Genomic DNA, 12,133 nt, shown 5'->3' on the forward strand with positions numbered 1-12,133 from the left:
AGCCCAAGAGACAGAGCAGCAGCGGGGTTGGTAGTAGAGGTCCGGTAGGAGGGGCAAGCAGTGTTAAAGAAGAAGAGCAGCACCACTGTAAGCCAATAGTGTTATAGCATCACAGTCAGATGATGAACTGGCCCCAAACCCGCCAGGGGTCAAAGGGCATATGCAAAGGACAAAAACACAAAGTATAACACAGGACATATGCATACAATACATACACAAGAGACACAGATAACAGGGACATTTGGCATGCACAACATTTAAGACTGAATAAATTAGTAACCAATACCAACAGACATGTAAATTACACGTTACCCATCTATTCACCTTCCACTAGCAGACAGCCAGTTCACTCAAACAAGCGAAACAAAACACATCTCTAATGGTGTCTGTCCATATCATTCACACCTACAGGTCCAACTAACAACAGTAGTGATGATTATGTTAATTGTCTTGGCTACTCTACGTGATAAATTAGTAAGAAAGGCAGTTAAATGGACCTGGATTATGTTTGGGGATTTTTCCATTAATGATGTTCTTATTAATGGATTAAAAAAATACAGTAACATAATGCTAACCTTTAATAAACCTCTCTGTGTGACTGTATTACATTATTTTTTAATTTATTGTTTTTTAAGCTGGTTTCTCTCATTGTTGTCCGTTTGGCTGCATTGAGTTGTCACTGTTGAGCAAAAGAATGACTGTTCAGCAGCTACAGGATCAGATATTATTGCCTAGATAATAAAAATGTAAGGCAGTGATTTCCAGTCAAGGGTCACTATAGGACAGATGGGGCAACTATGGCTCAGGAGATAGAGCAGGTCGTCTAGCAGTCGTCTAGCAGGTCGAAAACGTCCCAATGCGTCCATTGGAGCGTGAAAATTTGAGGGCATATAAGGTGAATGGGTGAATAAGGCCTGTAGTGAAAAGTGCTTTAAATGGTAAATGGCCTGTATAGCGCTTTACTAGTCCTTAAGGACCTCAAAGCGCTTTACACATCCAGTCATCCACCCATTCACACACACATTCACACACCGGTGATGGCAAGCTACATTGTAGCCACAGCCACCCTGGGGCGCACTGACAGAGGCGAGGCTGCCGAACACTGGCGCCACCAGGCCCTCTGACCACCACCAGTAGGCAACGGGTGAAGTGTCTTGCCCAAGGACACAATGACAGAGACTGTCCAAGCCGGGGCTCGAACCGGCAACCTTCCGATTACAAGGCGAACTCCCAACTCTTGAGCCACGATCGCCCCACGATCGTATCTCACCAGATAAGTAAATTTTCACTTTTCTATTTGAACTAAGCACCAGTCTATTTAAACTGGACTGGTTTAATATGTGTGCATATTACTGTAGAAAGTAATTACTCTGGAAAAAAATCAAATGTAATTAAAAAAACATAGAAGTGAAAGTTACTATTGTGTGCTAATAGCAAAAAAAATTGCTAAAGAAACTGCGAAAAGTATGAACAGGGGGATGAAGTTGTTAGCTTGGGATACATGGAGAATAAAAAAGTAGTATAAACTAAATGTGAAAAGGAAGGGTGGGTCTGACTGTGAAGCAGCACGCTCATTTACTAATGACTTGCGATCGTTAGCCATTGACCGTGAGGTTTCGCATTATAGGTAATTATCCATTATGAAATGGATATGACCAAGATTTATAGTATAAAATATAAATAAAATCAACAAATTGATCTGTGAAGGGGTTCTTGAGTCCATCTGACAGGTGTTTGAAGGTAAAACATTTAAAAAGGTTGGGATGAAATGGTAAAAGGTAAAAACCATTGCATTTTTCTGGTTTCAACGAGGCTGGGAAACCACCTGAGTCTTTACACTCTCTAGAGTTTCTGCTTGACATGCACATCCTGCTGCATTTACAAGGTCAATTAACCCCCTCTGTTAAGTGCAGAGGTTTTAAGTGTGAGGCCTGCCACAGTTGGGGGAGTTTGATTGGACTCGTCTCTGGCTCTGTAATGAAAATTTCATGAGGTGTGGAAGTGGAGCTAAGTGGTGGAAGAGAGGGTGAGGTGAAGGGGTAGCACAGCGGAGAGTACCGGCAAAGTTACTAAACAACAGGAGAGGTGAGAAGAGATTCTGAGCTATAATGCTTGCATGCATACTAGCAGCATCTAAAAACAACTTTAATGAATGCTCCTGGCTGGGTTTATACAGCCAATGCAACTTCTCACGTCTGCGTGATATATGAGCTGCACTGTAAGTCTAAGTGTACCTTTTGTATAACAGCATATTTGCTCTGCAGTGTGAACAGTTGCGATCATTAAGGAACAGCAGAGTCCTCAGAGTCTGTATGCAATTATCATGACAGGAGGGAGCAATGAAAGCAACTGTGGTGTGGAATAACTGGCAAGCTAAATTACAGTACACGTAGGAGCCATGTTTTACAGACTGGGCCATCACCAACTCCCACTGTAATATACGCTTACTTATCATAAAGCAACTATTAAAAACCACAGACAACTTGGATGTGATGGTAAGGACTGAGCGTGTTACCCATGCGTGAAGATGTGGTGTATGCAAGCAGGGAAGCTCATGTCCCAAAAATATTTGCTAGAACTGTTTTGGAGGCAGAAATTATGATTGCAATAACCTTTTTTTTCTTGCAGAAGTGTTGCAGTACATGTATGTGCACTATAACCAATGTGACCTAGTTAGCTATAGCTAGCTAGAGCTTCAAGTGCTTTACCTACATCATAAAAAACACATTTAAAAAAAAATCACAATGAAAAACTAAAAATACACATGACCAAACTCACAAAAACTCAATTTAAAAGGTGCAAAACAGACAGAATGTATGTTGAAGGAATGGCTCCACATCTCAGGATTTAAAACCACAAGATTAAACCAGGAAGTTGTTAGCTTAGCTTTGTATAAAGATGGGAAACAGCCGTGTAAAGTCAGGTCTATCCAGCATCTTGAAAAATCACTAATTCCTTTTTTGTTTCGTTTTTTGTGCGGGTAGATATGCGGTTTATTATCATTTTCTGATATACCTAGGCTAGCTAGGCTAACTGCTTTCCCATGTCCAAATCCTTGTTCCTTCTTTGTCTGTTTTTTTGCCAATTCTGTTGTTACAAATTATGAGAAAATTTCCCTCCTTTAGAGCAACGCTTCCTTCAACAAATATGTGTGGAAATAAAATTCCCACATTTTCCGTGTAACTCACGGTTCTGGAGGTGGGCGGGGCCGAGGGGCTGGTGAGGGAGACCATTTCTTGGATTGCCAAGCGAAGTTTGAGGCGGTGCAGAGGGTTACTGATTCCGATCTCCCGCTGGATTTCGGTGTCAGATAGGGCCGACATGATGGCACCGCTCTTCACGTTGGCACGACATGCTGCCACGTACCAGGCCGGCATCCCCAACCACAACTTCATCACACAGAGGTGAGGAGACAACAGTGTTAACCTGAAAGACTGAGTACTTATTTGGCAATAAAAATCATGTTAAAAAAACAAACAAAAAACTTTCAGTCAAATATATTTTAATATCAGCCTTAATCCTATATGGCGCCATCTTTAACTAGAACATTGTGCTGGAGGATTAGGGAGGTCATGAACTGGCTTGTGAATGTACATATGCTAGTAAACATTAGGGGGCAGAAGAGTGTCTGTATTTTGGGTCCTTTAGCTGTATATTCCAGTGTTTTCTTAAACGTCACTGAGTCACTACAGTGATCATCACATATTCTTAAATTTCTATTCTGTGCTACTGTTCGGTAAATATCCATGCAAGTGATTGAAAACTGGGTCATAACTTCATACTTCAATAAAAGTAAAGCTACATCCATCATACGCGCTTCAATTATTAATATACCTATAGGTGATAGGTGACCATTTACCTCCAGCCACGCAACAACAGTAGGACCGTCCCACTGGGCAAAAGGTAAACCCTTTCTCCTAGCCTCCTCCAGCAGCTCGTGTCTGAGGGCAGGGACAGAGGAGACCTGGTATGAACACATGAATTTGTACATCCTGAACACACATTTGTTCAGTCTAACAAAACACCAGACTTTCTTACATCTCGCATCCTAAAACCTGCTCACATGCTCTTCACAAACTCCTGCAGTTAACGTTGTGCTGTTGCAGATCTGTGTGTGTGTGTAGTACACAAAGAGGATTGTACTCATTCGCATTTTATCTCTCGGTCCAGCCTGTACTCCTATAGCATTGAAAGGGGCAATAATTCATCATTGACTTCTGTGCTAACGGACAGTGGAGCGCAGATATGCACAGCTGTATCTGCACTCAGAGAAACACACAGGCCTTGCATTAATGCAATTCACTGACTTCACTGAATCCACAGTCCTTTAGGCTAGCTCATCCCTGTCATGTCTGCAATACGGAGGGCTAAAGCTGACATAATTAAAAGAAATCAATAAATGGCTGACATTAAATTCCTCTCAATAAATAATTGAAAAATAATGCAGAAATTATACAATTATGACAGGTGAGAATCCCATTTGAATTGTAACCATATTTTTGTTATTCCCCTGTTTATTATTATTTCCATTTATTTTGTCTTTTTGTTAAACCTTGGTGGTTTAGACTTTGGCCAGTTCTGAGACTAGGAGGAGACACAAATCCCGGGGAGGGTTGTGTCAGGAAGGGCATCTGGCATAAAAATCTGCCAAATAAAATATGAAAAGAAATCCACTGTGGTGAATCCTTGTGAATAATGTTACAGATGAAGAAAAGGTTTGTTTATTTGTAAGTTTTCTTTATGCATTTACACCTTTGTGTTCTATTTGTGAGCTTGGTGTTGATTAGCCAAAAGCTGCCAAGTTGACCCTTGACAGTTTCTATAAGCAGAAATGCACAAATAAACGAAACAAAACAAACACAAGAAAAGAAAAGCTTGGTGAAATAGAGACAAAAAAATGCTAAGAATATATAATACAGAAATAGAAAAGACATGATGAACCCCTCCATTAAGTTCCACCTTATTGTGCGCTCGAGTTACATCCGCAGCTATGCCGTACGAGGCGTTTACCCTGGTAGGATTTCCCAAGGTAAACTGGTCCTGGAGGTGCAAGGCCAGGTCCCCCTCCTCAAAAGACTGCTATGAAGAACACAGCACGCTCCTCGTGGCCTGGTCTTAGCCCTTTATACACACGAGGCAGCGCTCCCATGGATCCATCACCTACGGGACAAGCCATAGGTGTGTGGTGCAGAGTAAATCAAGGTGGTGTAAGCCTTGGCAAACCAATCCCCAGTTCCTTAAACTGGTTCTTGGGATGTTGGAAGCTGAGGTATTTCAGCCATATCCAAGTGGGAGGAAGCCCCCGGGCAGACGCAGGAAATGCTGGAGAGATTTTGTCTCTCAGGTGGTTTGGGAACACCTCTGAGGAGGTGGATAAAGAGAAGATCTGGGAATCTCTGCTTCGATGGCTACTCCCAGAACCAAGACCCGGGTGAGTGTCAGGAAAAAAAACATGGATGGAAAATATTTGGAATGGAAATAAAAAAAATAAACAGAGTAAATAATGCAACGGTCTGTCATTATTTTTAATGATTTAATTAATGCCTTATTATCTAAATGTTTTTATTATTTTTAATATTATTTTGAATGCATCTCAAGTCACATCTATTTACTGAGACATTTAGGCATTTACGCATTTGCATATTTTTGATTTTTGGTAGTTATGACTGTATACTATTTGTAAGCTAATATAAAATGTTACCTTTAAATTACATAACAGATGCAGCTACGGAGAGCAAGCTGTCTCTAGTAATTTAAGACTTGCTACTTAAAGTTTGCAATAGTTCAACCTGGAACTCTAAATTTCTTTCTGCATATAAAATATGTTCACACTATATTTAGAGGATTGCTTCAACCTTGGCAGAAGTACTCCATCAACAACAATGCCCACACCTGGAAAGCACAGTGCTGCAGTTATCTGCTCAGTGATTCTGGGCACCACACTAAACACGATTATCCATCTCATCGTAGTTTTTTTCTGCAGAGATAGATTTTCATTTGTTTCGGATGTTTGAATCATGCAGTCGGGTGTTTTTAAGTGAAACTTGTCTTCACACTTTCTCGGCTGTGCTCCATGTTTTGTTTTTTTTTAGCAGGTGTTGAAGTGTAACATCTGAGGTCTAAGTACTATTTTGTTATGCTTCCTTTTGAGGGTAGCTTTGAGCACTGGAAACAACCTATTCAGCCCAATGCAATTTGCACCATATCGACAAGGAGAAGCAAATAGATACTCTTTGTCTGTCATGCAAAGAGCTATTTGTGTTGTCCTCCCACATTCAGCGAGATACAGAACTGATAAACAGCCTAAAAATGCCTGATGAACAGGGGACTGAGGAACACACTCGTACTCACATCCACGCACGAAAAAACAACAACAACACAGTTCCTATTCTATTTTGTGAACACATTTCATAACAAAATGAAAAAAAAAAATTAAACTCTGAATCAACCTCCCTTTCCCCGATTGTGTTGTCAAAGAACTTGACAAATGGAAGGAGAGGGCTTTGTAATAAACATGATACATGTAGCACTCTCAGCATTGAAGGCCTCGGTGTGGTGAAAGGGCACTTAAACACACCACACATGGCATACAAAGGCCTACAGGTGACAGAGGAAATGTGTTCATCCAAACACAACCAGATACATTCACTGTCTTATCTATCCAGCACATGGGGAAGATAGCTCATGTTTTATGTTCAGGTCAAGTCTAATGCATGGAGAAATACATCCACTGAACATAGCTGGGGGAAAAGGGAAGTAAGGAGACAGTTATGATAAATCATACAACCAAAAAGAACCTCTGACATTCTCATAACCAGATGTTGCAGCTGGTTATTTCACACAAATAGATAAGAGACACAGATAAGGAGAGGAAAACATTCTGGGTATAAAAATTGGGCCCCAGGTTTAGCGGCGGCACATTCTCTGTCCAGCCATGGATGCAGCTGCCATTGAACTGTAAAAAGGGGGGGAAGAAAAAGTGCTCATGTGGTAAATGAAAAAAAAGAAAAGAAAGAAAGCAATGGCATCATTAACAGCCATGAAGGATAGATAGAGACGTCAGCTTTGGCACTGGTTCTTTCAGGAGAGGACGGATGAGCAGACACACAGAAGAGATGACACAAAGGGCAAAATGGCTGAGACAATGTCATATCCAGGAGGGCATTTATACATCCTCACAACTTACCCGCTTTGTTAGAGTCAGAGGATGATGAGAGGGAGAGGAAGGGTAAGAGAGGAGAGAGTCAAAGAAGAGAGAAAGAGGGAGAAAGAGAGCGACGGGGAGACAAAAGTACACACATGTTAATGAGTTTATAGGCAAATTCACCCTACGGCTCTAAACACAAACACTTGCACTCCCACTCACTTGCGCACACACACAGAGACACATATCTCACAATGGAAGACATTCTTTAACAGGAGCATCTGTAGAGCAGTCCAAAAAAGTCATCTTCTACAATGCAGTCCTGATCACATCTCGTGCAGCAGAAGAAATGAGAAATGCACTGAAACACAGCAAGACCCTCCCCTCCATGGCCTTACATTCAAATGCTCAGTTACATTCAGATACTTGTTGTTACCTCTTGAAGGAAAACAAAACACACCAACAATGAGATCACAGCAGTACTGATCAACCAAGATGCTGAAATGGAAATAGTGCAGGCAGCTTAATGGCATGCAGTGAGGAGGAGGAGGAGGCACCAAGATGCAAGGTGGTGGCGTGTGGTCTGAATCCCGGACACTGCTATGAAGAAGTCGGTGCAGTGGAAGGAAAACAACACATTTGTCAACATACGGAACAACAGTAATCTCTATTGACCAAACTACATGGGAGGCAAAGTTATCCGTCATGACAACTCAATGTGCACTTCGAGCAAATGACATTCATCATTTGGCACTGAGGCATGGCAAATGCGCACACACACACGAACATACACGCACATTTATTCTGAAACACTCCAGCTGAGAGAGCCGATGTGTGAAGGGGTTTCCCTTTTGTTTCTTCCCCCCCAAGAAGGCACCTAATGTGTCTGAGTGTTATCTATGGGTGGTGGGTTAGGAAAGCCATCTATAGCTTCCAAAGTGACAAAGAACCTTTGTGCGATTAATTGGCTTTTTAGCCTGGATCAATAGTGTGACTTTGGCTGTGTGTCTGAATACAATGGGGCTGATCTGTGCTCGTGGATACTGATCGAGGTTCTGCTTTGTATTGATCCTGTTCTCAGGATTAAATCGGTTATGGTAGAATATACAGTGAAAGAAAAGAGGTTAAAGGCAAACCCAGGAAAAGGAGGGTGTAGCCATTGTCTCTATACCATGTTCAGACTGGTTTATATACTGCAATGTAGCAGTGAGTGGGAATTCTCAAGAAAGTTTGATGGATTGTTTCCAAAGAAAATGTTTCTTCTCACAGGGTACCTAAATGTCTGTGTTATTATATTAAATGGATACTGCTGGGTGTGCATTAAGGGACTATGATGATACTAACTCCACCTCAAAATGTTGTAGTGAAGTGGCACTTAGGATAAAAGCTTACTTCTTTTTCAATCTGCGGTCCTTCTCGGCCTGAGTGCCCAACTTGCTCACCCCCATGTCCTGGCCCGCCATGTCTGAATCCATCATTGTTGCTGTGGAGAACATAATCAGATACTGTTATTATGAATGAATGAATGAATGAATAAATAAATACATAAATAAATAAATAGTGTATTTGTATTTTTAGTTGGCAACCAGTTAAATAAATTCATCTACTACAAAGAGACAGACTGCAATGTGAATGTCTGTCTGCATTTATAATATATTGTTTGCAAACCTTTGCCATTCTGTCTGAGAGTGACTGCAGTCCGCAATTGTTTGCAGAGGTTAAAGATGGGAGGCAACCTGTCCCCAGTCGCCCCCAGTTGTGACTGAAAGTAGTCATCCAGGTTGCTGAGGGTGTTGCACACTCAATCTCTTGACCACTTGGTCACTACAACTACTTCCATTCGTTCAATGAATACAAAAAAAACCTAAATGCAACTGGGCAACCTCCAATCATTTTCCCACCTTTGTATTTTAATTCTAGTGTAGCTGAGCCATAAAACAGAGCCTTCAAAATTGAAACTAGTAGGTGATGACACTGTGGCTATGCCAAGCTGATGCATTTTTAGTGTGTTTATGCTGCTAACATGAAGTTATACGTTGACTAGCTGTAGCAGTAGAATTCTAAGTAGTACTGTCCAGTTTGTAAACTCTTCTTAGCTGGCAAAAATTGCAGCTAAGAGTGCTTTTTAAAAAGTTTTTTTTTTTAGACAAAATAGACCAAATTGTAATAGTATTAATTAAAATATCCCAGCGCTGTACTCGCCTTGTGGATCTACCATGACCTGTCTGTGTGCTAGGTGTGCCAGTCGGCCTTTTTCCTTCTTGCCAAATAATCGTCCGATGGAGGATTTAATGCCCTTCTTCTTTGGCTGCTTGTGGAGGGAGTCCTGGCTGCTGGCTACACTACTTAGGGCACTGGCTTCAGCCTCTAAAGAAGCCACAATCCTGAGGACAAAAACATACAGACAGTATTCAGAAAAGGAGTGTTTGCAACATTTTAATTTTACGAGATAATCAAAGGTTTTCCATTATAAGCTTATGTTAAGAAGTATATTTGTCATCTCAAGTACCTTTTATTTAATGCCCTGCTGTGTTACTCTAACTCGTTCTGTTATTAACTTTTGAAATGAAAGTTTACTGACTTGTATTCCGGGAATATTTGCTGCTTATAGCAAATGTACTTTTTGAGCATTTTATGCAAATTATTGAAGCTTCATCTCATCTGATATCACTGCAACAGTGATACTTTAGCTTTACTTTAGTGATACTTTAGCTGTGCTTTAGCTTTAATCATCCAGATATTGAGAAAGTACTGAAGTACTGTAATATCTTGGGTGTTGAAATATTATTCATAGCACAAATTGCAGCTGAACTGGCAAGTACTAATTGGGCAGTATACTATCTAATTTTCATCAAAAGCAAGAATAGGATGACAGCATCATCTACAAACACACATCATCGAGAACCTTTTTAAGAAATGCCTTCACTTACAGCAGGCACTTACCCTCGTGCATCGTTGTGCGAGGAGGCTGGCAGTGTGTGTGTCATTCGGACAGTGCGTGGCGTCGGAGGGGGGGATGTCTCACACTTAATGGTGGCCTTGTCCTCGCGGCCATCCTCATCCACCGCTGCTATCTGAGGGATGAAGGCAAAGGGGCGGAGCATTACAAGTGACCTAGGACACCAGTAAGTCAACAATTTCGTCACGGTGTCACTGCAGCAACCATTACAGCTCTGAGTTATAGTCAAATGGTATCATATTTAAAATCTGTTGAGCAAACTCTTGGTGTGTGTACCTTTCTCCTGTGTTTCCTCAAATCACTGGGCTGTATGGTGAAGGAAAAACAGAAAAAAAAACTATCAATATCCACGTGTTAAAGCATGAACAAAAACTTGAACTCCTGCATGCTGGTGAAAAATAAAACAATTAGCTCACTTATAGAAATATCATGTACCATTAGAAGCTCATGAGCCATTGCCCAATACCAGACCACCTATTTAGAGATCAGCACTGAGGAATAAAGAAAGACTGGTAAACAAGTCAGTTGAATAATCAATAAAATCAAAGCCTTATTGCTTTGAAATCCCATGGGTAAAGAAGACATTTACACTGATCCCACTAGACACCTGGGTTGAATGATGATAGTCGAGAGAGCTCTCCAATGTGTTTGTTGCGTTGCTACCTTCTAGAGCATTTTCAATACAGTTATCTGACAAATAATATGGCTTGCTGTGTGATAAACAGGTCTGTGGTACAGTTTTGATAAGTGAAGTTCTCTTATTTTATGTGAACCACATTGAGAAAAGGACCTGTCCACCTACACATTACACCTACACGAGCTGCTCGGCCATGAAAGCCATGCTATGAAGCTCCCACTGCACGGTTTTTGTGCTGATATTAATGCTAGAGGAGGTTTGGAACTCTGTAGTTATTGAGTCAACGGAGCTTTGGCAACTTTTACACTCAATGCTTCTCAGCACTTGGCAACTCTGCTCTGCAACTTTAATCTGGCTTCAAGAAAACCAATAGGTGACATAATAAAGTTTCACATGCCGGGAAACTGTATTTTGTACTAACTGCATTACTATTCCCAGACTTCTAAACAAAGACCACATTTACAGTTTACATGGTGCTCTTGCAGGTAAAAAGATGGCAATTTATTGATGCAACATACATTATGTAAACAAAGGTCTGTAGTAGGATCTGTAGATGGTATGATAGAAGATGTCTCGCACGTGGTGATGTAACATACCAGTGTCATGACCCCCATGCGCTCCATGTCCCGGGCAGGGCTTCGAGGATCAAGCTTAGGTGTGGAGTGTCCGCTGGGTGGGGAAGAGGAGGCAAGTGAGGAGGCAGTTGCTGAGGCAGTGATGGAGGCTCCGTGGTGGTGCATTCGAGCCAGGTTTAGACCCTCGAGGCTAACGCTGGCCACTCGGTTCTCAATCTCCTCTGCTCGCAGCTCTGTTGACTCCTTCTCTTCCTGGATTAGCCTGGTATCAGGAAAATGCTGTGATTATTTTTCTATGTAAAACTTAAAAAAAAAAGAATCAAGCTGTGCAATTTTTAGCTAACTTAAAAAGCAAAAAATATAGAAGCTATTCTGCTACAAAAATAGCCTCAGCTTTCAAGTTCTTTAAAGGTAGATTTCAGCAGATTTGCAACGCTCAGTCCTTTAAGTCCCTGCAGTATCAGGTAAAGTAATTAAAGGACAAACTAAAGAGTTAAAAGGCTAAAAGTCGGGTAATTAACCACACTCTGTATCTAACTTTGTAATTAGCTGAAAGCTCAACACTTTAGATTCATGATCACTTTACACAATAAGACCGCATTAAATCTTTCTAAAAGAAATGTAGCGCTGTGTCTTTTGATGTAGATGTAAATTAGCAAAGACCACAAGGCACATTAACAGCCCTTGAAATAAAGAAGTAAGTAAAGTTGTGCCTGGGGGTCATGAATACTTATTGGCACAAGATAATTACAGCATTATCAAGCAAGAGGCACCTCACATTTCCCAAAACACTGAGTGCATACAAGAATAGTGTTTGG

The 12,133-nt window shown here is 41.1% G+C and overlaps 1 protein-coding gene across 7 annotated transcripts in view; it reads right to left on the bottom strand.

Moving 5' to 3' along the window:
• ppfia2 (PTPRF interacting protein alpha 2) overlaps nt 1–12,133 on the bottom strand; it is a 213,790-nt gene that overhangs the window by 10,741 nt on the left and 190,916 nt on the right. For all 7 annotated transcript variants that reach the window (XM_082511789.1, XM_082511790.1, XM_082511788.1 and 4 more), the window contains 7 exons: nt 11,337–11,577; nt 10,380–10,409; nt 10,088–10,218; nt 9,347–9,528; nt 8,537–8,627; nt 3,860–3,941; nt 3,189–3,389 (listed from right to left, as the gene is read on the bottom strand). In XM_082511789.1, the coding sequence (XP_082367915.1) occupies nt 3,189–3,389; nt 3,860–3,941; nt 8,537–8,627; nt 9,347–9,528; nt 10,088–10,218; nt 10,380–10,409; nt 11,337–11,577 (958 nt within the window). The remainder of the gene's footprint in view (nt 1–3,188; nt 3,390–3,859; nt 3,942–8,536; nt 8,628–9,346; nt 9,529–10,087; nt 10,219–10,379; nt 10,410–11,336; nt 11,578–12,133) is intronic.

This window comes from Aulonocara stuartgranti, assembly GCF_965226115.1.
Source record: "Aulonocara stuartgranti genome assembly, chromosome: 17".
Classification (NCBI taxonomy): domain Eukaryota; kingdom Metazoa; phylum Chordata; class Actinopteri; order Cichliformes; family Cichlidae; genus Aulonocara; species Aulonocara stuartgranti.